The sequence below is a fragment of the Typopeltis vanoorti genome, chromosome 12 (genome assembly GCF_054136105.1).
Source record: "Typopeltis vanoorti isolate ZY-2024b chromosome 12, IOZ_Tvanoo_1.0, whole genome shotgun sequence".
In the NCBI taxonomy this organism is placed as follows: domain Eukaryota; kingdom Metazoa; phylum Arthropoda; class Arachnida; order Uropygi; family Thelyphonidae; genus Typopeltis; species Typopeltis vanoorti.
The window spans coordinates 20855631-20883449 of record NC_143560.1 but is presented as its reverse complement, the minus strand read 5'-3'; the positions used below and the strand labels follow the sequence as shown (position 1 = coordinate 20883449).

At 35.9% G+C, this 27819-nt stretch overlaps 1 protein-coding gene across 1 annotated transcript in view; it reads left to right on the top strand.

Annotated features, from left to right (window-relative positions):
• The window catches only part of LOC150100619 (targeting protein for Xklp2 homolog), a 293999-nt gene that overhangs the window by 130974 nt on the left and 135206 nt on the right, over positions 1-27819 (top strand). Inside the window, exon 9 of the mRNA XM_090401739.1 lies at positions 9141-9357. Coding sequence (XP_090257865.1) covers positions 9141-9357 — 217 coding nt within the window. The remainder of the gene's footprint in view (positions 1-9140; positions 9358-27819) is intronic.

The window sequence follows — 27819 nt, the reverse complement described above, 5'->3', positions numbered from 1 at the left end:
ATGTCAGCGAATTTGGATCACAACTACATGGCCTAGGGAATGGAAAAAATCAGTTTATATATCTTTATTGAAGAAAGATGATGCAAGAGAGTGTGAAAATTACAGAACTATAGCACTGATTTCTCATGCAAGTGAAGTCTTACTCAAGATCATTCAGAAAAGACTGGAACCATTCGTGAAGAGAGAAATGTCAGATGAATAGGCAGGATTTCGAAAAGGCAGAGGAACGAGAGATCAAATTGCCAATGTGAGATGGATAATAGAATGAGCACAGGAATATCAAAAGAATGTCTACTTTGCTTCCTTGACTATAGCAAGGCTTTCGACTCTGTGGATCATGTGAAACTGCAGAATGTGTTAAGAACAATGGGAGTACCAGAGCATTTCATTATCCTTCTGAGGAATCTTTATTATGAACAAGAAGCTACTGTACGAACAGAACTTGGAGAAATTGAGTATTTCACAATAGGTAAAGGGGTGCAACAAGAATGTATTTTATCTCCGTACCTGTTTAACTTGTACAGCAAATACATTTTAAGAATGGCAGGGCTGGAGGAATCCTTAGTGGGAATTAAAATTGATGGAAGAAATATTAATAATTTGAGGTATGCAGATGATACCACCTTGCTAGCAGAATGCAAAGAAGATTTGGAGGAACTTATTATGAAAGTTAAAGAAGAAAGTGCTAAATATGGTCTTAAACTTAACCTCAAAAAGACAAAAGTTATGGCAACATGTGAACTTAATGATTTTGAAGTAGATGGGGAGAAAATGGAAGCAGTTAACAATTTTGTGCTCCTAGGATCCTGACTTGATAAAGATGGTTATTGTACTGAAGTTAGAAGAAGATTATTACTCTGAAAGAAAGCAATGACAAATTTAAGCAAGATCTTTAAAGATATAAAGATATTAGCCTCACAACAAAAATCAGAATCGTGAAAGCAATAGTATTCCCTGTGGTACTGTATGGGTGTGAAAGTTGGACCCTGAGAAAGAGTGAAAGAAGGAAGATATATGCATTTGAATTATGGGTTTGGAGACGCTGCCTAAGAATACCATGGACTGCAAAGCATACTAATAAATCAATGATAGACAGAATAAAGCCCAATTGCTCCCTTGAAGCTATGATCATCAAGCAAAAATTGTCATACTTCGGACATATTATACGAGCAAATGACAGTCTGGAGAAGACGATGATGCTTGCTAAAGTTCATGGAAGCAGGAGAAGAGGAAGACCAAGAATTAGATGGGTGGATGGAGTTAAAGAAGCAGCTGGAATGTGCTTGGAAATTCTGAAAGATATGACCAGGGACAGATCTGAATAGAGAATGTATGTTCATAGAATCACCAGGAGTCGAAAATGACTCGATGGAACATAACAGCAACATCAGTGGGAGCCAGAACCATAGGTGATGCCAACTCCCAAATTACAACTTGAATTTACACCCTCTGTCCAAAAAGAAACCGAATTTTTGATAGAAAATAAAACTCGGGCCAATTATGATTATTCAAATCATTTATTTCAATCAACATACTCTCCCTCAGCTTCGATACAGCATTTGGCACGGTCAATTAATTAATTCGTTAAATGCGTTTTTTATATTGGTTTCTGAGATACTGTTGAGGGTTGTGGTTACTGCTGCTTGAACATTTTCAATCATGTCATATCGCCTTTCTTTCATTGGCAAATGATGATGTCAAGGGAAGAGAAAGAAGTCACAGGTGCTAAATCAGGTGAATACGGCGAGTGATCCAACACACAAACTTGGTTTTTTCTCAAAAACTGCCTCACAATGTTCGAACGATGAGATGGTGCATTATCATGCAAAAGTGACCAGCTGCCTACATCATGATATTCATGCCGTATGCGACAAATTCTCGCTATCATTTGCTTCAAAACTTTGAGATAAAACTCACCATTGACTGTTTGGCCAGGCGGAACGAATTCTTTGTGGATAATGCTCTTGGAATCGTAGAAACAAATCAGCATTGTCTTTACTTTTGACTTCTCCAAGCGACTTTTTTTCGGATGCCCCTCTTCTGGTAGTCTCCACTCAGCACTCTGGTGCTTTTTTTCGGGCTCATACTCAGTCATCAGTAACAATCGTTTCAAGGAAGTTTGAGTCCTTATGAGCAGTTTTAATGAGGTCCTTGCAGTGTTCAATTCAATACATTTTTTGGTCGTCTGTCAATTCGTGGGGAGCAAATTGCGAATTCAATTTATGAAGGCCCAAACTTTCAGTCAAGATGTTGTGCACAATTGATTTTGGAATTCCCATTTCATCTATAATCAATCTCACAGACGATTTCGGGTTTTCTTTGATGAAATCATGCACTTTTTGGAAGTTAACTGCGCTCAGTACAGTTTTTGGACGGCCCAGCTTTTCGTCATTCTCAATGAGAATAGAAGAAATTCAAAATTTTCAAATTTCTTCTATTCTCACAACCACTTTGAAATCGCTTAAACTACTCGTAAACTTGAGTATGGGATAAGCATTCATCAACGTATGCTTTTTGAAGCATTTGATGAGTTTTGGTAAAACTTTTACCAAGTTTAACCAAAAGTCAATCGCAGCTCTCTATTTGAAACTCATTTTCCGACCATTTGTCAAAACACACTGTCACTCTTGGCACTATAACTCGGCTTCTAATGAAACAAATGTCATAAGCAGTTGACACAACTCTAATGAAGGTTGCTGCATTCGAAAACAAAAAGATACAACAGGTAGCACCACTAGTTTCTTCTATTTTCGAAAAGTTCGGTTTTTTTTTAACAGAGGGTGTAGACTATGTATTGCTCTGTATAATGTTCCCTTCATCCGATATAATTGTAGTGTTTTAAAAAGCTTTACTCTGGGCATCTTGTTGTATCCCTTTTCCAGATCTACAAAACCAAAACTTAAGTACAAATCCTTGTCATATTCCCAAGATTTCTCAACTATTTGTCTTAAAGTAAAAATCTGATCTTGATTATATCTATTTGGTCTGAACCCAGCTTGTCCTTCTCAAAGTTTCTCTTCCACAATCTTTCTCAACCTCTTTTCAAGTATGCTTGCATAAATCTTACCTGGAACACATTATCAAATTCCTGACAGTACCTTCAAGAGATGTACAGGATGTGATAGTACTACATGAAAGATTTACATCATTACTAACTTCCTATCTACAATCTTCCTCCAAGTCAATCTGTTACCTGTTAAGACTCTAACATTATGAGATCTTATATTTCTCTCTTCTAAGGCACTTTTGACTGTATCAATCCACCTAGATCTTGGTCTTCCTCTGGGTCTTTTTCCTGCCAACCTGGCAGAGAACACTTGTTTTGCTAATCTTTCCTCTACCATTTTGTTTAAGTGACTATGGTAACAATGTCAAGTTCTTTCCTAATATCCTCATTTTTATAATGATATTACCATTGATACCATCTGTTCACACCTCTAATCTTTACTCAGAACTCCCATATTTGCAGTCTGGTCATTGGTCAACTATTTTAGTTCTAACCCAGCTCTCAGATCCATAAGTTAAAATTGGTTTGAAGACTGTCTTGTATACAGCTAATTTAGTGTTTTGACTAATTTCGCTCTTATTCCATATAAATTTATTCAGTTGACTTTCTACCTTACCAGCTTTGTTGATTCTGTTGTCTATTTCCAAATTTAATTCACCATCTTCACTAAAAATCGTGCCCAAGTAGCTGAAATGTTCTATAGATTATCCATTCACAATGCAGTTGATATTTTCAATGCTTCTGCCTGTTTTCATTATCTTTGACTTGTTATTGCTGACCTTCATACCATATATATCTATTACAATAGTTATTCAATTTAGTCAGGGAATTCTTGCAGAGAGGGGGTGCTTAAGGATCAAAGCAGCTAACTGAGAAGAGACCTCCACATCGCCTTTAAAGGCATGCGGAGAACCCACCAGGGCTTCTGACCTAATGTCCAATTTTTCTCGTGGTGCAACCTGTTAGGTATCTACCCGGATATTGAACGAACATGTGGTGAGGTTGACTGTAAGGTTATAAAAATCAGAACTCCATGGTGGACACAGGAAGTTAAAGAGATAGTGAAGGAAAAGAAGAAAGCATATCAAAAGTTCCTGGCAAATAAGTGCCCTTAGAGAATACAGAGACAAACGTAAGAAACCTAAACACTGTGTAAATTTGGCTAAACAAAAATCATGGGAGGACTTTGGTAAGAGCATAGAAAATAAATATCAAGAAGGTGGCAGGATATTCTGGAGGTTGTTGAAGAAGCTCAGAAATTGAAGAAAGGGTGCTGTAAAAGGAATTAGAGATAATAAAGATCACATGAAAACAGGAGAAAATGATATCCTTGAAGTATGGTATAATTATTTCGAAAAATTACTAAATGAAACTAGCAGTGATTACAGCACAGTGGTAAAAAAAACACTGACCAGGCATGCAGTTAGGAATACATATCCATACTTGAAGTAGAAAAAGGCATCTAAAGCCTGAAATGTGGAACTGCAGCTGGAGTAGATGAATATTCGATAAGAAATGCTCAAGTATGTAGGTATAAAAGTCTTACAGTGGCTGCACTGCATGGTACTGAAGGCCTTAACAAACGGATGAATTCCAGGTGATTGGAGTAAAGTTCTCATAGTACTCGTATATAAAAATGTGAACTGAATGTGAGAATTGCAGGGGTATTTCCCTACCGAGTGTTTCTGGTTATATATATGCAAGTATACTTGAGAAACGATTGAGCAGTATTGTGGAAGAGAAGCTTGGTGAAGAACAAGCTTGAATCAGACCAAATAGTGGGTGTCAGTATCAGATTTTCACTTTATGACAGATAGTTGAGAAATCATGGAAATATAACAAAGATCTATATATAATTTTTCTAGATCTGTAAAAGGCATATGACAAGGTGCCAAGAGAGAAGTTATTTGAAATACTACAGTTATATGGTGTAAATGTGACATTATGTCAAGCAGTACTTAGTCTGTATTTGAGTTGTAAGTCAGCAGTAAGAATTGAAGGAAGTACAGGATGGTGGTTTAATGTTAAATCTGGTGTCAGACAAGGATGTATATTATCCCCTCTGTTATTCATTATCTATTTGGATCACATTGTGAAGGAAAGTGGTATTAAACCTGATATTAAAATTGGAGCTGTTAATCTTAGCTCTCTGCTTTATGTGAATGATGTTTTACTTCCAGATAAATCTGCTACAAGTCTGCAAGATGCCCTGACTAAATTGAATAACTGTTTTAATAGATATGGTATGAAGGTCAGCATTAAAAAAACAAAGACAATGAAAATAGGCAGAAATTGAAAATATCAACTGCATTGTGAATGGAGAACCTATAGAACAAGTCAAACATTTCAGTTACTTAGACATGAATTTTAGTGAAGATGGTAAATTAAATTAGGAAATAGACAACAGAATCAACAAAGCTTGTATGGTAGGAAGTCAGCTGAATAAATTTATATGGAATAAGAAAAATTAGCCAAAATACTAAGTTAGCTGTATACAAGACACTATTCAAGCCAGTTTTAACTTATGGATCTAAGAGCTGGGTCAGAAGTAAAATGCTTGATCAAAGACTAGAGACCACAAATATGACAGTCTTAATAAAGATTAGGGGCATGAACCGATGGCATCAATGGCAATATCATATTAAAAACAATTATATTAGGAAAGAACTTGACATTGTCAGCATCCAGGAATGCATTAACAGAGCTAATCTCAGGTGGTATGGTCACTTAAACAGAATGGGAAAGGAAAGATTAGCAAAACAAGTGTTCTCTGCCAGGTTGGCAGGAAAAAGACACAGAGGAAGACCAAGATATAGGTTGATCGATACAGTAAAAAGTGCCTTAGAAGAAGAAGTATAAGACCTGAGAATATTGCAGTCTTGACATACTGATTTGGAGGAAAATTGTAGATAGGAAGTTAGTAGTGAGATGTAAATTTTTCATGTTGTACTATCATATCGTATACACCCCTTGAGGGTATGTATCAGGTATTTGAGGATGGTGATGAATCTTGCAAACTTGTAGCAGATTTATTTAGAAGTATGACATCATCCTTATAAAGCAAAGAGCTGAACATTAATATACCCAATTTTGATATCAGGTTGATTACCATTTTCCTTCATAATGTGATCCATATAGATAATGAATAACAGAGGGGATAATGTACATCCTTGTCTCACACCAGATTTAACATTAAACCATCTTCCTGTACTTCCTTCAATTCTAACTGCTGACTTACAAATCAAATAAAGACTAAGTATTGCTTGATATAATGCACCATTAACAGCATATAACTGTAGCGTTTTGAATAGCTTCTCTCTTGGCACCTTTACATGTCTTTTCCAGATCTTCAACACATAAATACAGATCTTTGTTATATTCCAATGATTTTGCAACTTAAAGTGAAAATCTGATCCTGACAGCCTCTATTTTGCCTGAAACCAGCCTGTTCTTCACCAAACCTCCCTTCCACAATCCTTTTGATCCATTTCTCAAGTATAAATGTAAGAAAGTCCAGAAAGTCCTAATCTGTAGAGAAATACCTCTGTAATTCTCACATTCAGTTTTATTTCCTGTTTTATATTCTCTCAGCTAATCAGGCTTAGGGCAAAGTCCTGCTGGTTTTTATCTTTGTCTCTCCTATCTTTTGCAACTATGTTGCTAACTTTTTTTTTTCACATTACATATGATTACGATGGGTGGATATTTATCTTTTTACTTTACAACACAGTACTCTGTTCCTTTTATGTATCAGCCTACTATACTATTGAAAATATCATCATTATCAAATTGTTGATATGTACTCTCAAGGGGTTTACAGGGTATGATAGTACTACATGAAAAACTTACATCATTGCTAACTTCCTATTTACAGTTTTCCTCCAAATCAATCTTTTACCTGTCAAGACTCCAACCTTATCAGATCTTATATTTCTATCTTCTAAGGCACTTTTGACTGTATCAATCCACCTATATCTTGCTCTTTTTCCTGCCAGAAAAAGAGCAATATCTCTGCCATATTGGCAGAGAACACGTGTTTTGCTAATCTTTCCTTTCCAATTCTGTTTGCATGACCATAGCACCTGAGATTAGCTCTACTAACACATTTACGGATGCTAAAAATGTTAAGTTCTTTCCTAATATACTCATTTTTAATATCATATTGCCACTGATGCCATCTGTTCATGCCTCTTTCTCAGGACTATCATATCTGCAGTCTCTGGTCTTTGATGAAGTGTTTTATTTCTAACCCAACTTTCAGATCCATAAGTTAAAATTGGTTTCAACACTCTCCTTGTATATAACTAATTTAGTGTTTTGACTAATTGCTCTCTTATTCCATAAAAATTGATTCAGTTGACTTCCTACCATACAAGCTTTATTGATTCTGTTGTCTGTTTCCATATTTAATTTACAATCTTCACTAAAAATCATGCCTAAGTAGTGGAAATGTTTTCTTATTCTTTAGGTTCTCCATTCAGAATGCAGTTGATATTTTCAATGGTGCTGCATATTTTCATTGTCTTTGTGTTGTTATTGCTGACCTTCATACCAAATCTATTACAACAGTATTCAATTTAGTCAGGGAATCTTGCAGATTTGTACTGGATTTATTTAGAAGAATAACATCATCTGCATAAAGCAAAGAGCTGAGATTAACATCTCCAATTTTGATATCAGGTTTAATACCACTTTCCTTGATAATGTGATCCATATAGATAATAAATAACAGAGGGGATAATGTACTTCCTTCAATTCTATCTGCTGACTTAGAACTCAAAGACTAAGTATTGCTTGATATAATACTTCATTGACACCATACAACTGTACTCTTTTGAAATAGCTTCTCTCTTGGCACCTTGTCATATGCCTGTTCCAGATCTACAAAACTTAAATACAGATCTTTGCTATATTCCCATGATTTCTCAGCTATTTGTCGTAAAGTGAAAATCTGAACCTGACATGCTCTATTTTGCCTGAATCCAGCTTATTCTTCACCAGGCTTCCCTTCCACAATCCTGAACCGTTTCTCAAGTATACTTGCATATATGTTACCAGGAACACTCAGTAGAGAAATACCTATGTAATTCTCACATTCAGTTTTATTTCACTTTTTATATATGGGTACTATGAGAGCTCTATTCCAATTATCTGGAGTTTGTCCTTTTGAACTGTGCAGTGCAGGCACGGTAAGACTTATACCTCCACACTTGATCATTTCTGGTGGAATATGATCTACTCCATCTGCCTTTCCACATTTCAAGCTTTTGATGGCTTTTTCTATTTCAAGTATGGATATGTATTCCTGATTGCATGCCTGTTCAGTATTTTTTTACCACTGTGCTGTCACTGATTGTTTTATTTACAATTTTTCAAAGTAATTACTTCATACTTCAAGAATATCTTGAAGTATGGAGTAAGGAAGATTTATGCTTGCATAAATCTTCCTTACTCCGTAGTAGAGAAACACTTAGTAGAGAAATTCCTCTGTAATTTTCACATTTAGTTTTATTCCTTTTTTTTTATAGATTGGTGCTATGAGATATCTACTGCAATCATTGGGAATTTGACATTCTAGCCAGGCCTTCTGAATTAGGCAGTGTAACCACTGCAAAACTTTTAACTTTCATACTTAAATATCTCTATTAGAAAAATCATCTACTCCAGCTGCCTATTGACATTTCAAGTTTCTGATGGTTTTCATATGTACTTCTCTTTGTATTACTCTTGAAAATTTTCTAGTGTGGTTCTATCACTATTTGGTTAGTTTAACAGTCTTTCAAAGTAATTACTCCAGATTCTATGATATCCTTACCTTCAGTTTTCATGTCACCTTTATCATCATTGATTCCTTTTAGAGTACACTGTTTTCTCCAGTTCTAATCTTCTTCAATAACCTCCAGAACATTTTGCTACCTTCATAATATTTATTTTCTATATTCTTTCCAAAGTCTTCCAATGACTTTTGTTTGTCAGATATTAATTGCCGAGAAAATGAATTCCTTTTTTATTTTAGCAATTTTCATGTGTCTTCAGTGCTGCAGATAAAACTTTTTCTTAGGGGATAAATCTGAAATATTAGTACATCTTTAGAAAGAGGAAGAACTGAGACTAAATAGTTTATTTTGTTTAGATTTAGATTCCGAGCTACTGCTATTAATCCCAAGCTCTTTGAGCAGTCCAGAATTGGTGTTCCAGAAGTTGCAAGTAAGCCCATCACAAAACCAAAAGAATTATCATTAGAAACTGAAAAGCGATTCTTTGTAAGAAACAAAAAGCAAGAAGAAGAAGACATTATACCACAGTTTCGTGCTCAGCCAGTTCCAGAAAAAATACTTAAAGGAATTGTGGTAAGTTATGTATTTTGAAATTATACATCATCATCAAATTCCTGACATAATACCCTTGGGTGGGTGGGGGGGGGGGGGGGGTTAGGATTTTATGATAATACTACATAAAAAGTATGTAAAAAGTATAAAGTATGTAAAAAGCATGGGGTGCTTAAATGTCAAAGCTGTATAACTGAGAGGAGACCTCCACATAACCTTTAAAGGAATGCGGAGAACCGACCAGGGCTTCTGACCTAATGTCCAATCCTCACCTTCTCATGGTGCACCCTGTTGGGTATCTACTTTGATACTGAACGAACGAGGATGGGCTGGCAATTTGGGATTTAGCCGATCAAATTATATTCTTATTGGTTAAACCAAAATAAAAAATGATGGTACAACATGACAAAATTTCATACCGGCTGGGGCGTCGCCCGGATAAACAAGCCCCCCCCCCCCCCCCCGTTGTTTTCACCAGGGAACCAGGGCGAACAGCGAAAAGTCAGCTACTGGAACAAATCCAAAAACAAACCCCAACTCAACATCACCAGAGTTAAAGATTGGTACTATCAGCGTAAGAAGCCTGAATGGCAAAGAAATGGAGATAGCTGAGGAATTAGATAACTACCAGATCAACATAATAGGGATGACTGAAACAAAAAAGACAAAAACTGGTGAGATCTTTCTCAGTAATAAATACAAAATGTTATGTTCAGGCAATGACAATCAAGGAAAAGAAGGAGTGGCCATAGTATTCAACACAAAATACGAGGCTAATCTTCTTGAATGGCAGTCAGTCTCAAGTAGAGTAATGTGGGCAAATATGAGAATGGGGAACTGGACAATGAGACTTATTTGTGCCTATGGTCCCAAAGAAGGTTCTGCTAAGGTAGAACTGTAGGAATTTTTTGAGGCTTTAGAAAAAGCAACTGACACAATGAAAAAGGAAAAATGATTGTGAGACACAAAAATATTTTGGGAAAATTTGGAGAAAAGAGCAAATCTAATAATAATGGCAAATATCTGTTGGATTTCTGCTCAGGACATGGACTGGTTATTACTAACATCATGTTCCAACATAAAAATGTGCACAAATTCACGTGGAGAGAAGAGGCTAGGAATAAGAAAAGTCTCATTGACCATGTTATTGTTGATAGTGATGTTTTCTCCCTGGTGCAGGACACCAGAGCATACAGAGGATTTGAAATTGGAAGTGATCACTATTTAGTCTTGAGCAGGATAAAATTGAATTTCATATTGAAAAGAAAAACATGGAAGAAAATTTTAAATCACATAAAAGTTGAGCAGCTCTCAGATGTGAACTGTAGACTAAAATACCCAAAGATTATTGAAGAAAAAATGAAAGAGTTTGAGAACAAGAATCAAACCTTGGAGATTCAGTTTCAAGCCTTGAAAAAAGCCCTGATTGATTCAGCTAGAGAGGCATGTGATGAAGTTTTCTGCAAGGATAGAAAAATTAGAACTCCATGGTGGACACAGGAAGTTAAAGAGGCAGTGAAGGAAAAGAAGAAAGCATATCAAAAGTTCCTGTCAAATAAGTCAGCTTGTGCTCTTAGAGAATACAGAGACAAATGCAAGAATGCTAAACACTGTGTAAAACTAAGTAAACAAAAGTCATGGGAGGACTGGCAAGAATATAGAAAATAAATATCAAGAAGGTGGCAAAATATTCTGGAGGTTGTTGAAGAAGCTTAGGAATGGAGGAAAGAGTGCTGTAAAAGGAGTTAGAGATGATAAAGGTGACATGAAAACGGAAGAAAAAGATATCCTTGAAGTATGGAGTAATTACTTTGAAAAACTGCTAAATGAAACAAGCAGTGATGACAGCACAGTTGTAAAAAACACTGACCAGGCATGCAGTCAGACATATCATACTTGAAGTAGAAAAAGCCATCAAAGGCTTGAAATGTAGAAAGACAGCAGGAGTAGATGATATTCGACCAGAAATGCTGAAGTATGGTGGTATAAGAGTCTTACAGTGGCTGCACTGCATAGTTCAGGAAGCCTGGACAGAGCGACGAATTCCCGATGATTGGAGTAGAGCTCTCATATTACCCATATATAAAAAGGGAAATAAAACTGAATGTGAGAATTACACAGGTATTTCCCTACTCTGTGTTCCTGGCAAGATCTATGCAAGTATACTTGAGAAACGGTTGAGAAGAATTGTGGAAGAAAAGCTTGGTGAAGAACATGCTGGATTCAGGCCAAATAGAGGCTGTCAGGATCAGATCTTCACTTTACGACAAATAGTCGAGAAAGCATGGGAATATAACAAAGATCTGTATTTAAGTTTTGTCAATATGGAAAAGGCATTTGACAAGGTGCCAAGAAAGAAACTATTCAATACGCTGCAGTTATATGGTGTCAGTAGGACATTATATCAAGCAATAGTTTATTTGACAAGTCTTTATTTGAGTTGTAAGTTAGCAATTAGAATTGAAGGAAGTACAGGAAGATGGTTTAATGTTAAATCTGGTGTGAGACAAGGATGTACATTATCCCCTCTGTTATTCATTATCTATATGGATCACATTATGAAGGAAAGTGGTATTAAAATTGGAGATGTTAATATCAGCTCTTTGCTTTATGGGGATGATGTTATACTTCTAAATAAATCCGCTACGAGTCTGTAAGATTCTCTGACTAAATTCAATTGCTGTTGTAATAGATATGGTATGAAGGTCAGCAATAAAAAGACAAAGACAATGAAAATTGGCAGAATCATTGAAAATATCAACTGTGTTGTGAATGGAGAACGTGTGGAACAAGTAAAACATTTCAGTTACTTGGCACGATTTTTCTGAAGATGGTAAATTAAATATAGAAATAGACAACAGAATCAGCAAAGCTGGTATGGTGGGAAGTCAATTGAATAAATTCATATGGAATAAGAGAGAGATTAGTCGGAACACTAAATTAGCTGTATACAAGACAGTGTTCAAACCAGTTTTAACTTATGGACCTGAGAGCTGGGTCAGAAGTAAAACACTTGACCAAAGACTAGAGATCACAGATATGAGAGTCCTGAGAAAGATTATAGGCGTGAACAGATGGCATCAATGGCAATATCATATTAAAAACGAGGATATTAGGAAAGAACTTGACATTGTCAGCATCTAGGAATGCGTTAGCAGAGCTAATCTCAGGTGGTATGGTCACCTGAACAGAATGGGTGAAGAAAGATTAGCAAAACAAGTGTTCTCTGCCAGGTTGGCAGCAAAACGACCCAGAGGAAGACCAAGATATAGTGGATTGATATGGTACAAAGTGCCTTAGATGATAGAAATATAAGATCTGATAATGTTGAAGTCTTGTCAAGTAACAGACTGATTTGGAAGAAAATTGTAGATAGGAAGTTAGTAATGATGTAATATTTTTCATGTAGTACTCGTATTCTGTACACCACTTGAGGTTACATGACAGGAATTTGATGTTGTTGTTGTTGACCTTTGTGTATAGCAAGACTTGTGGAGTTTCCATAATTAAATATTAGCATGTGTGCCATAGTAGAAAATAATAATAATATTTATCTTACATATGTTTTGTCTTATGTATTCTAAGACATCAACAGCGAAAGTGAAGAATAGCAGTAAGGAATTTTAACAATAAAACAGTGCAGTACAAAAATTTTAATATATCTGTACAAGTAGTACTACTGAGCTAAAATGGTAAATTAATTTATTATGATACAATCTAATTTATACAATTGAGCGTAATGATTCCCCAAACTTTTGGTATTGTAAGGCAATCATTACAATTAAGGTTTGTGGTCTCTGAAGTAGAACTTCAATACTTTCTTTGAATAGCCTTCGATATCTGTATATAGAGTATATAGAGCTATGTAAAAGTTTTGTGTTTTTTCATTGGATCCTATGGTTTGCATTTTCAATTCCATTCTGAGTCATGCCTGATTTCTGTGGTTTCATGAGCCAGATGTAGTATTAATGTTCAGAAATATGTTTGTAGACTGATCTTCCTGTTTGTCTGTGCCTATGCAATGTGTATGACAGACTGAATGAACATGGGACTTGGTATGCTCCAGATAGCATCATTGTTTAGAGTTTGTCTTTTGGAGAGGGTAACAGATTATGAATTTGGTTAATAGGTTTGAAGGTAGCAATAAGTTCGTATTTTTTTATAACCTTTGCAGCTCATTCAGAGATGCCTTGTGCAAAGTATGGGAATCCTGGTCAGTTCTTCTTCTTGTCCTGAAATTTGTGTTAACTATTTTTTTGTGTTGTTCTTGGGTTGAATCCCTTTAGTAGAGCCATTTTCAATTCCTGTTTGAGTAGCCCTTCAGAAGAACAAATCCTGTGTGCTCTGGTCACTAAGGATTTTATGATGCCACATTCTGAAATGAGTGATGTTCTGATGTATTGTAAATATAGTGGTCTGTAAAAGTCTGTTTTCTGTAGACAGTAATAGAAAGTGTTCCATCATGGTTTCATTGAATATGAATGTAAGAAAGGAAATTCCACTTGATGTTTTTTTTCTAATGTGAATTTAATTCAGAGTTGTAGATCGATAATTTTTTGTAAAAAAAAATAAATGGAATTCTGGCTCTGTGATTCCATACTGCAAATATGTCATGCATGGGCCATGTATTATTTCTGAATATCAAGACCAAATCTGGCTCATCAAACCACAGAAAGCAGACTTGGCTCAGCATAGAATTGAAATTGCAAGCCATAGGATCCAGTGGGAAAACACAAAACTTTTACATAGATTTATATACAAATATGAAAGGCTATTCAAAGAAAGTTTTGGAAATAATTACACTCAGTTGTGTAAAATAGATTGTATCATAATTTAATTTATCATTTCAGCCCAGTAGTTTTAACAAACGTGCAACTACTTGTACAGAAGGATTCGGATTTTGCACACATGCAGTACTGTTTTATTGTTCAAATTCCTTACCGTTCTTTGCTTTCACTGATGATGTCGTACGATACTTAAGACAAAATATTTGTAAAATAAATATTATATTTTACTGTGCCACACATGTTAATGTTTAATTAAGTTAACACCTTATCATATGCATTTTCTAAATCTATAAAACTTAGAGAGATCCTTTTTATATTTTCATGACTTTCTTTCAAAATCTTATGCTGACAATCCCAACTGGTGCTGCCCCAAATTTTCTTCCATAATTTTTCTGTGCTTGCATTATTTTTACCAGAAACACTCATTATGAAAATTCCTTTAATTCTCACATTCAGTTTTATTTTATTTTGTATTTATTATTATTTTTTTTATGGATAGATGCTATGAGGTCTGCTCCAGATATCTGGAAATCAATGTTTTGCTTAAGCATTCTGTATGCAGGTAACTACTGTGAAACCTTTGTGACTCATGTTGTCAAATATCATCTATCCAAAGTAATTACTTCTGACAGCCTATGTTTTCAGTCTCTGTTACCTTTGTGACATACAATTCCTTTTAGATCACTCTCTCTTCTATTTCTAAGTTTTTGCAATTGGTTTTCCAAAAAATTTATCATCTTTTCGATATTTCTCTTTTACATGCTTACCAAATTCTTCCCATGAGTTTTTTTATTTATTTATTTATTTTTATTTTTTAAATCTTAGATTTCTTACATTTTCTTTATATTCCCTCAGACTACTGCTGACTTATTTGCCAGGAACCTTTCATATAATCTCTTCTTTTCCAGGACTGCTTTTTAAATTTCTGAAATTCACCCATGAAGTTCAGATTTTAATCTTGCAAACAATTTCCCCATATGATGACTTCTTACAAGAATTAGTCAGTTAATTGAGTCTGCAGACCATCCTAGAAAGCTGCACAGTCTTCATTTTAAAGCATTTACATATTTTTCTCTTCAGTACAATATTCATTTTATCCTGCTCAAAACTAAATGCTGATCTTTTTGTATTTCAAATCCTTTCTATGCTCTTGTATCCTAAAACAATTGTGAAGATAATTCAATCAATAACATAGTCACTAAGTGTTTTTTTATTTCTTGTTAGTCTGTGTCCTGAGGAAAAATCTATTATGTGTTTGTTATTATGAATATCAAGAACCTTTTTTCTAAGCCACCTAATGACAAAAAATTCTGTTTCTTTTCCTTTCTAAAACCTTCTCTTTAGAGCCATGGGCACAAATAAATCCTGTTATCCAATTTCCCATTTAAAATTGTCCACATCACTGTACTTGAAATTGGATTTTGATGGGAGATAATGGTGGAAAATCCACTTAAATAAGAAAACACATATAACCAATGAAGGTATTTTAATATGATATTATTGAAAAAATCGTTACTATGGTCACGTGTGTGTGTATTTAAATGAAACTGCCCGCCATTTAACTTTATCTTTATGGTTTATTTTTTCATTTTTTTTTATATATTTATCTCACAGACGAGAAGTAAAAGAACCTATGACATTCTTCTTAAAGACCTGTAGGTTGAAATTGTTGGTTTCAGAAGACAGATCGATGGAATAAATGAGGAAGAGGAGATTTGATGAGTTTGCAGTTGTACTGTAAAGAGATGTTGGAACAGCTGCTGCTCCTGTTTTAACAGGCCTAACAGCAAGTGGCAGAATGATGTTTGCCAATTAACTGGAGCAGGTACTATGAAGTACCTGTAGAAGAGAGACATAGCTGAAACATTGCACATGTGAGGGAAGGGAAGCAATTCGGCTCATCTATGAGCCGAATTGCTCTCTCTCCTAGACAGCATCAAGAATTTTTAAGTAGGTTTTTGGTGCATCACCCCAAATGTGTGGGAACAATATTCTACGGATGGGCAGATTGGGATTTTTATAGGATTAATAGTTAGGCAGGTGTAAAATAGCTTCTTGAGTGGAAAAGAATACCTAGTTTTTTAGAAGCTGAGGAAGCTATTGATGTGATGATGTGTTGGTGCCAAGAGAAGTTGGAGGTAAATGTCAATCCAAGGAGAGAGTTCATCATATCTGGTGATGTATATATTGCTGAAGGTGAGCTGAGATCTCTTTTTTTGAGAGAAAAGGCAGGACTGCGTTTTGGTGGCATTGGAAGTGATTAGGTTATCCTTGCCACGCTGAAGGATAGTATGATGATCATCAGATGGATGAAGAGTGCTATCATCAAGAAAACTATGAATAGGATTTGTAGTAATTGAGAGTAGATCATTTATGTATAAGAGGAGGGTATATGAGCCCCGAGGTACTCCTGCATTGGTACCTCCCCACATTCTTGACAGCATTTCAAATTCCAAGGATGTCCTTGCATCCTATTTACTAAAATTCTATAACCCTTTCAGAAGTTTGTAACTCTCAATCATATTACCCCTCTTTCTTCTGTTTGTTACTGTCTGCAGCCTACAAATTCTCAATTTGTCTTCATAATCATTTTTGACACTCTCTTTTACACACACTGTATCAGAATCACTATGGAAACCAAGAGACCAGACCCGCTCATAATAGTCCAAGTGAGGTCTTATCAAGGCCTTGAAAAAGAGGCAAAATGACTTCCTTATCTTTACATGTCAAGGTTCGTTTCAGCATTGCAATTCTTCTCTGAGTTGTATTTATAATTTTTGCTATATGACCCCTGAACTTCAACTTCCTGTCTACTAAAACTCCATGATCCCTAGTCTGATCAGTTTATTCTAGCATAATCCTACCAATATAATATGACACTGGATATCTTAATCACCAAAGTATATGATCTTACATTTATTAACACTGAACTGCCACCCATTTTCACATGTTCACATTTCCAGTCTATTCAAATTATTCTGCAAGTACTGTATATCAACAGCATTCCTGTTGATATATAGTACTGTATATTAACAGCATCTGCAAATAGCTGCATGTTGCATGTCAAATCCTTTCCAATGTCATTAATGTTCAGATTGAATAACAATGGACCAAGGACTGCTCCTTAAAGCACACCACTGGTTACTTTGAATCTTGCAGATTCACCCTTCCCCATATATGATTTTGATATCTGTCAGTCAGCCATCATCTTATCCGTGCCAATAGTTTATAATCCAATCACATATTTTCAATTTATGCAGCAATCTTCCATGCCATATTCTGTCAAAAGCCTTAGCAAAATCCAAAAGTATCATGATATACCATTCCCCCTTATCACTATTAGAGACCAAGGGAATGGATATTCTGTCGATAATCTTTAGAATGTGAGCAAGTTGCTAAAACATGATCTTCCCTTAGTAAACCCATGCTGTTTATTGCAAAGTAGAGATTTTCTGTCGACCCATTTCTGAATGTGAGCCCTAAACAACTTTTCCAAAATCATCACTACCACTCCTGAGATACTGATTGGTCGATAGTTGGTTACATTGGTCTTTGAACCACCCTTGTGCAATGGGATTACCATACATTATTTCCAGTCCTGTGGGATCTTTCCTGTTCTGAGTCAGTTCAGCTGAACACTTTTAGCATCTGTGCTGATATCCCATCAGTCTCTATTGCTAAATTCTTATTAGTGTGTGCAACAGTATTTTTTTCTGATACAAATAAGTTTCCTCATACAATGATGAGGTAGCGATGAGTTCAATGACTATTCATCAGTTGAACAATCACTTCTGCATCAGTTGCCTGCATACCATCTGCATTCAGTAGAGTTATTCTTTCAAGTTCATTCTTTCTTTTATTTGCAGCATAACCATAGAATTCTTTTGAGTTGTCTTTTATTTGCATAGGCAGTTTCCTTTCGTACTTTGAATTAGCTTTCCATAAAATACTTGACTCTTCTGGTCTGCTGCTTATAATTATCATAATGATAATTGTGATAATTGACTGATATCATCCTTATATACACAAAATACCATGTACATAAGGATGGCATCATATTCCTTCCATGTCATCTTTTTCTTATGAATCTCTTGCTTAATTAGATTACACATCTGTTTCACTCCTACTATATTTATTATTCAAACTCTAGGGACACATTCTGATATTGCATCATTTAAGTATTTTTTAAACACTTCCCACGCACTGTTGATATCCTTCCGATCCAACAACTGATATCATGGCATAGAGCTCATGCCATGATATTGGCATGAGCCATGCACACTTCTTAGGTGGTAATAATTTCTTGCTTTGTAGTTCAGCGTAACCTTTTCTGAATAGAATGCATAAACTTAGCTACTTCCCGAGTGATTACTACATGATCACTGTCGTCAACCAGAGGTTAATAATTTTTTTTAACTAAAACCCCCTCTGACACTATAATCATATCTAACACTCTTTGACAATGAGTTCCTTCTGTCACATGCTACTTGAGGCATTTGTCTTGCAACAGCTCAATAAATTTAGTTTCATTCTTCCCATGTGATTTCACAGCTACCCAATCAATGTTTGGATAATTAAAGTTTCCCATTATGATTACTCTTTTCGCACCCATTTTTTTTTTGTGATACATTTCTTCGTCACTAGCAACTGATCCACTTGGTCTGTGACAACACCCCCACTACGTATTTAATCTTGTTACACTCCGCCTCACACGAGATGGCTTCAAGCTTACTGCCACATAAAAAACTTTACTAGTATTGCAGTGATAGGTCTCAGCTCTTACTGGATTCAAGTCATCTGATATCATTAGCAGCATGTCCCCCCTCCTCTCCTATCTTGTCTATCTTCCTAAAAATACTGTATGTTTGCACTCACAGTTAGCATGTCTGCTTCTGATAGCCAGGTCTCACTAATGTCTACAATATGAGGTCCCAATATATTACGTAGGCAACAAATTCTACTCCTTTATTTCTGATACTCTTAGCATTCATGTACAGACATAATAAGTTACCTGCATGCTCTTTTGTGTCTTCTCTGTGGTCTGCATGACATAGTTCGACAACTTGCAGATCCCTGTTCTTATCTATTTCCTTACTTATGCGGACATCTTTACACATGCTTGATAGGTTCAAACTGGATGAACACCAAGTCATTCTCTCTCTCTCTCTCTTCATAACCATTCCCATCATTAACACGGTCATCTAACATTGTCATTCTTACACTCAGATTCTCACAATTCCTCTCATCATGAGACAATAATTTTTCAAGACTCCTGATGCCAAACACATTCAAGTGTAGACTGTCTGTCTTATACAAATCAATCTTTTCTCTCACTCCACACATCCAAAAACTCTCATCCATTCCTTCTACACAGCCTATGCATCGAATTGTTTACCATCATAGCAATTCTTCGTAATTCATTTCCATCATATCTAGGTAATATACTAATGATTTTTACTTTCTCACTCTTCACTCTCGCTTCTTCCAACAACCTTTTCATATCCTCTCTCTCACCTATTATGACCTATTTTCTTTTCGGTTTTTCAATTGCTTGCATTATAATTTTTAATTTTTGCTCTGGGAAAACTTGATGTTATAACCTACTCATCAATGGCATGTTTTATAATAGGGACACCATACCAAATAACATCCTTATTTTTACAGTCAACTTTACTTACCAGATTTTTGTTATTACCACTGACTTACCTGATTCCATGCTTTGTTGTTTTGTTGCTGAAAATTTTTATTCTTCCTATGTTCCTCTAAATGTTGCTCTTGACTTTCTGTAATTCCCTTGTTGTCTGTCTAATAATCTGCTTTAACCTAGTTATTTCAGAGATTAAATTATTTTCAATTTCTTCTTTAGTGGAGCCATCTTATTCACTATTTCATTCTGTAGCATTCTGTTTCTTCTGTGTTTTTGGTGCCAGTTTACAGCTTTATTTAATATTGCAATATTACAATAAAAATGTTATAAAGCTACTAAATACTCTAAAAACACGAAAATCTACTCTAATATACTATAAAACACTAATTTTCTAAGGGAAAAAAACACAATAAAACGGATAAAAATCACCAATTTCACACAAGTGCTAAATTACACCCACCACTCATCATATCCTTGTGGAAACATCATGTCAGCAACATCAATCAAGACTACCAATCACAGTAACATTTCATAAAACACTCAATTCTTATAGAGGAGCGATATCAGAATGGGATCTCCTTGATAGGAGATATGTTCAGCTTAAAGATCAGGGAGTGTCAGGTGTGAGATGCAGCCTGATACATAGGGATGGTCACCTGGTTCCAACCAGGAACATCATTTTTATTTTTGATCCACCTAAGGCTCCAACATCTATAAAAGCAGGGTATCTTAACTGTCCTATTAGGCTGTATGTCCCTAATCCACTAAGATACTTTAAATGTCAGAAATGTGGGCATGCCCAAACTGCCTGTCATGGCTCTACCACCTGTTCCCTATGTGGTAGTAAAGAGCATGATAACAATCTGACTCTGCCAAAAAAAGTTAAATGTTTAGAAATATATACATGTTTGCACAAGAATAATGTTTAATTTGCCAAATATTTCGGTCTGAATATTACAGACCATCTTCAGTTACTACATAGGAATAGTTTTAAAAAACAAAGTGGAATACAAACAATTGATCATTCACACATAGAACGAGCTGCGTGGTCATATCGCTAAGTATTAGAAGAGTAAACCTTTTTAAAGTCATAATTAAAGATATTAATTCAGAAATTCATATAATAATCTTAAATAACATTAGGCTAATATAGGAAATTTATAAAAAAAAAAAAAAAAATTAATGTGTTATCCTGATTAAACGTTCCCAAATTTTTGATATAGATATACACTCATTACGATTCAAGTTAGGACGTTGAAGTAAGGCCTCCACTTTCTTTAAATAAACATTCAAATTTGTAGCGACATCTGTGTAGAGTCTTGGACCAAAGGATGTTGTGGCTTGTTTCTAACCCATGCTGAGCTAATCCAGATTTCTCAGGTTTGTTGTGTTGAATTGATGACTGATGCTCTTGAATTCTTTTTTCTATAGCACGTCCAGTTTGTCCAAAGTAGGAAAGATTACAATTACAAGGAACTTGATACACACCAGGTAGAGACAAGGTTGAGCGTTTATCTTTAGATGAAGGAAAATGGGTGGATAATTTGTTAATAGGCGTATAAGTAGCTGTTAAATCATATTTCTTCAGAATTCTTGAAATTGGTTCTGAAATCTTGGAAATGTAAGGAATTGGAACTCGACGTATTGAATCTTTGTTTATTTAAAGAAAGTGTGGAGGCCTTACTTCAACATCCTAACTTGAATCGTAATGACTGTATATCTATATCAAAAATTTGGGAAAGTTTAATCAGGATAACACATTAATTTTTTTTTTCTTTCAAATTTCCTATAGTAGTCTAATGTTATTTAAGATTATTATATGAATTTCTGAATTAATCTTTAATTATGACTTTAAAAATGTTTACTCTTCTAATACTTCTAATATTTAGCGATATGACATCACGCAGCTCGTTCTATGTGTGAATGATCAATTTTTCGTATTCCACTTTGTTTTTTAAAACTATTCCTATGTGGCCACTGAAGATGGTCTGTAATAATCAGACCGAAATATTTGGCAAATTAAACGTTATTCTTGTGCAAACGTGTATATATTTCTAATCATTATATCACAAGTATCGTTAAAAAATCAAGGTTAAATGTGTCAACTGTCAGAAGTGGAAGGATGCAAAAAGGAAGTGAACCACCACTACACGTGTTCTGAGATCCTCTTATGCCGAGAAGATAGCAGCTAAGAAAATGTGAGCAGTATCTCAAACACATATGTCTATTCCATCATCTGAGAATTTCACCATAACTGAACTTTATGATCATGAGTGTTTCTCTTTTGAACATATCAATCACATGACCTAAGTTTTTTCTCTAGAGACACTCCAAAAATGGTTCCATTCAATGAGAACCCACTTGTCAAAAAATCATGGCAAAAATATCACTTAAAGATAAACCACCAGACACCCCCACAGGAAAAAAAAAAGGATACTTTTGTATCCACTGAAAGTAAATTAAACTTGCCAACTAACCCTGACACATTAGATGTAGTGAATATTTTTCCAGAGGAAGAGATGGACACTGGCTGTCCATACTTACCAAAAAAAAAAAAAACGATTGATTAATACAAACCTGACAAAAGTAAACTCTCTATACCTCAAAAACTAGACAAGTCTATAAAGCCAAAACAGTAGGAAAATTTTTATATTGGAAATGTGAGTTTTTTTGCCAGAATATCGATATCAAGATTTTGCTGCAGAAACACAACCCTTTCTGTTTACAGGAAACATATTTAAGACCCAATGAAGAACTTGCCTTAAGGAATTCCACTGGTGTATGCAAGGACAGAATTGCAGGTCCTCATATTCCTAGTGATACAGTCATATTCCTTTCCATCATGTCCGGCTTAATACTTCTCTGGAAGCAGCAGCATTTCACCTCTCTGTGAGATTTCTTATTAGTGTGTGTTCAATATATTTTCCACCAGGTTATGAGATTGAATTTGATAATCTTATATTGCAACTACCTGAGCCTGTACTTCTTATGAGTGACTTTAATGTTACAACACTCTGTGGGTAGTGCGAACGCAAATGTTGTATCATCGAATGGGCCCTTGACAATAATGACCTCTCCCTTTCGAATAATGGACTCAATACTTCTTTCTGTGCTTACCTGCTCATATTCTGCAATAGAGTTTATCTACACCCCTGTCATTTTTCCACTGCTCATGCAGGATTTCAAAGAGAACATATATGGAAGCAATAATTTTCCTGTTCCTTGCACAATGTCTTCACAGGAATCATGTTCTTGTACACAGATTCTCATATAGAAAATGGACCATGCTGACTCTAATGCCTTTTACCAGCTTGCCAAATTTAATGCTAATGCAGTCATTCAAATACCTGTCACTGAAGTAGTCAAATATGTAACAGATTGTATTGTCCAGGCAGCAACAGCCTCAATTCCAAAAATCATCTCAATTCCCACTATCCAAAACCTTGTTAAGACCCAGAGTGACAGGTAGAGAAAAGATCAAGACAGAGCATTGGGTATATTTCATAGATACCCCACCACATCGAACTTAATAGGTTTTAAATGTGTGCAGGCCAAAGCGTGTCAGAGTCAAAATCAATTTTGGATTCATTTTACCTCATCAAATCTAATTTATCTAGCCAAGTCAAGTACACTCAAGCAGATGTTATCAGACTCAGACAAATGCACAATGTTTTACAACATTTTACAAGTAATTCATTCATACAAACTGTTGATCTGGAAAAGGCATATTACAAAGTGCCAAGAGTGCTGTTCAAAATACTCCAGTTATGTGGTGTAAATGAGACATTATATCAAGCAGTACACAGTCTCTATTTGAGGTGTAAATCAGCAGTTAGAATTGAAGGAGGTACAAGAAAACGGTTTGGTGTTAAACCAGGTGTGGGACAAGAGCGTACATTTTCTTCACTGTTATTCATCATCTATATGGATCATATTATGAAGGAAAGTGGTATTAAACCTAATATCAAAATTGGAGATGTTAATCTCAGCTCTTTACTTTATGCAAATAATGTTATACTCCTAAATAAATCCAGCACAAGTCTCCAGAATTCTCTGACCAAATTTAATAGCCTTTGTAATAAATTTGATATAAAAATCAACATTAAAAAGACAAAGACAGTGAAAATAGGCTGAAACATTGAAAACATGAACTTCATCCTGAATGGCCTATATAACAAATAAAACATTTCAGCTATTTAGACACAATTGAAGATGGTAAATTAAATATGGAAATGGACAACAGAATCAACAAAGCTGGTATGGTAAGAAGTCAATAAATTTATATGGAATGAGAGAGATTAATCAAAACACTAAACTAGCTGTATACAAGACAGTGCTCAAACCAATTTTAACTATTGGATTTGAGAGCTGGGTTAGAAATAAAACACTTGATCAAAGACTAGAGACCTCTGATATGAGAGTTTTGAGAAAGATTAGTGCTGTGAACAGATATCATCAGTGGCAGTATCACATTAAAAATGAGGATATTAGGAATGAACTTGCCACTGTTAGCATTGACGAATGTGTTAGTAGAGCTAATTTCAAGTGGTATGTTTGATTACACAGAATTGGAGAGGAAAGTTTAGCAAAACAAGTGTTCTTGCCAGATTATCAGGAAAAAACACCCACAGGAAGACCAAGGTGTAGATGGATTGATAGAGTAAAAAGTGCCTTAAAAGACAGAAATGTAATGATGGAGTTTTGACAGATAACAGATTATTTGGAGGAAAATTGTTGATCTGAGTTAGTAATACTGTGACTTTTTCATGTAGTACTATTATAATTATCCTGTACATCTCCTGAGGGACATATCAGGGATTTGGTGATGATAATTTGTACAAAACACATTTGACTGTAATTTTGTTTATTTATATATATATACTGCATTGCTTAACTTAATCTTTGTACATACATATTATTTACTAATTTATCTTTGAATATTTATGTATTCCTGTAACCTTCGACTTTGTGTATTGCTGTAACCTATGCTATGGCACAGTATGAACCTTTGCTGTTGCTGGCCCAATAAACCATGAACCAACCAACGAAGCAACTGTCCACCATGATACTCAGTGAATGACCAGAGAGCAAACTGGATATCCAGTTAAGAGGGTGGTGGGTAGACCAAAGGAAGGCAGTTTGCAAAGCAGGCCTTGATGCCAAACACAATCATAACCCTTGGAAATGTCGAGGGCAACAGCACCTGTTTCTCCGAACCTTTCCATGGTACATGTCCAGTGGTGAGTGTTGTATGCTAAGATATCAACTGTGGAGCTGGATTTGTGAAATCCATAATGGTGGTTGCTGATTAACTGGTGAGCTTCTAAGTAGTGAAGAAGTCAACCATTGATAACTTCTCCATTATTTTGGAGAGGACTGAGGTGATGGCAATTTCATCACCTCAGTCTTTCAGATTAGAACTGAAGCAGTAGTCGGACCATGGGGAGAAGGAATAGAAATCACAGAGGTCCTCCCAATTGGCACCCTTGTAGTGCCCAAGGACACGAGACTGTGAACTGGTGGATGTATATTGTTCTGCAGCAAAAGAGAGTTTCCAAGAGAAGATCCGACAACCACAGTTTTCCTGGAAGTGGAACTTGTTAGAAAGAGGTCAAGTGTGTTGGCAAATTGGAGGTGATTCTCTGGTGGAAAGATTGATGACTGAGATAGGTCATTGCTGATGGCAAACACCTCAGCATCCCTGCCTGCTTGATCAGTGAAACTGGAGAAGGGGAGCCAATATGAGTTGTGGACATTGAAGTCCCCAGGAAAAGTGACCTCATTATTGGGGTAGACTGCAGAAATATGAGCTTTGGAGAGAGAGAAAGTTAAACAGGTCAGAGTGGTTGACAGAGTTTGGAGAGTGATAGAGGGAGCATATGAAAAGGGCAGGTTGATTTGGTAGAGAAATTTTGAGCCATAACAGATCAAATACTGGGGATTCAAGGATTTGCAGTCTCTGGCATGGTATGTTGGTTCTCACAAATGCACAAGTGCCATCCTTGTGGCAGAAAGAGCTGTGTAATGTGTAGTTTGAACAGTTGAGGTGGAGTGGCTGTTAAGGTTGTCAGTTGGGGTTCTGGAGGTCATCAACAACCAACTGTTGAACCACCTAGAGACATATCGACTAATCAGTGACCAGCAGTTTGGATTCCATTATTTGTGATCTACAGATGATCTGCTTGCTTTCACCACCCACCTATGGGCTCAAGCCATGGAGAAATTTGGCGAAACTCGTGGTTGCCCTCGACATCTCAAAGGCATTTTATCAGGATTGGCACAGGGGCCTACTCACCAAACTGCCATCCTATGGTCTGCCTTCCCCACTCTGCAACTAGGTCACCAACTTTCTCAATCATGTCACTCACTCACTATATGTCATGGTGGGTGACTTACTTCCCTCAGATTTACCCACCAATGCAGGAGTACCCCAGGATTATGTTCTTTCTCCCATTCTCTTCCTCTTCTATATAAACAATCTGCTCTCACAGGCTTCCAATCCTATTCATAGCTTTGCTGATGACAGTACATTCCATTCCTCCTTTTCATTCAACAAGCCTGTTAGTGCTCAAGTATGAGAATCCTCAAGATGTACCATGACCAGAGACCTGAACTTAGAACTCCTAGTTTTCAAGATTACAAGGACAACTTTGTAAACTTGAATGCCACCAAAACTCAGTTGTGTCTAATCTCTCACAAGAAAGAGCTTGCACCTCCCCTCCCCCCCCCCCCCTTTTACCCTCAGCAATACTGAGATATCCAAACACAATCAGATTTCTCTTCTTGGGCTGGCTTGCACCTCCATCTTTCCTGGCACAACCATTCAACTATAGCTTCTGCAGCTGCCAAAAAAAACGTGGTATACTAAGTATAATTTCTGGGAAATTCCCATGCTACTCCTCTAAAACACTATTAATATAATTAACGGCTATTTTAGCCTGTTTTTGTTTAGGAGTGTCCCTTATATTTAATACAATGGCTAACATAACTCAAAAGGGGTATATATATATAATTTAGGACATTATGGGCGAGTGTAGAAGGCAATTATGGCAGAATAAAAAATGTTGAAAAATTATGTACATACCTTGATTTTGGTTTAAAGATGCCTTCTAAATCCAAGCTCTTGTGGAAGGGGGGGGGGAAGAACATGGGGATGTACTTGGGACACAGGAAATAAGTTTGGGAACCCGGGTTACTATTAATAATATATATATAAATATATATATATATATTATTTTGTTGTGGGGAGAGGGGGGGGAAGAAGGGGAAGAGTATCCTTATGTGGAAACTGGGGCAAGGGTTTACGGGGTGTGGACCGTTTCGGTCATCGTCTGACCATCGTCGGAACTTTGTGGGAATGATTGTAGGGCTATGTCAAGGCTGCAAGATGTATCTGCCAAATTTGGGCATTTGTTGTCATGGTATACTTTTTTGCACAAGACACTACTTCACATCTTCACAGCTGTTAACTATACAAAGAGTAAATCTGCCCAGCGATGGAATATTGCTCCCATGTTTGGAGTGGTGCACCAAAATCCTCTCTAAGATTACTTGATTTTATCCAGAAGAGAGCAATCCGGCTAATTAATGATCCCACTTCAGTCCTTCTCCCATAGATGTTCAGCTTCTACAGATACTTTCATGGACAGTGCTCTGTTGAATTGGCCACTGTTATTCCTCCGCTTTCCTCCAAAATCATTAAAACTAGAGCCACTGCTAATCAACACCCTTTTACAGTCTATTTTAAAACTCACTGAACCAACTCCAGCCTCCTCTTTTATTCCATCTACTTCTGTCCTTTTGAACAGTCTCCCCACTCTGCCTTCCCAAAAGATTACAACCTTCAGCTGTTCAAGCAAAATGTGAACAGACTCCTCCTTCCTTCTGTTCCTCTTGCTCATAGATGCCACTAGTGTGCTATAGGTCTTGTGGCCTTGTGTGTGAACTATATATATATATATATAAGTTTGATAATTTGATCTTAGGTTTTTGTTTCCCATTTTTGGAATGGTTGGATGTTTGTTAATTTTCATTAGATGGGATAGGTGC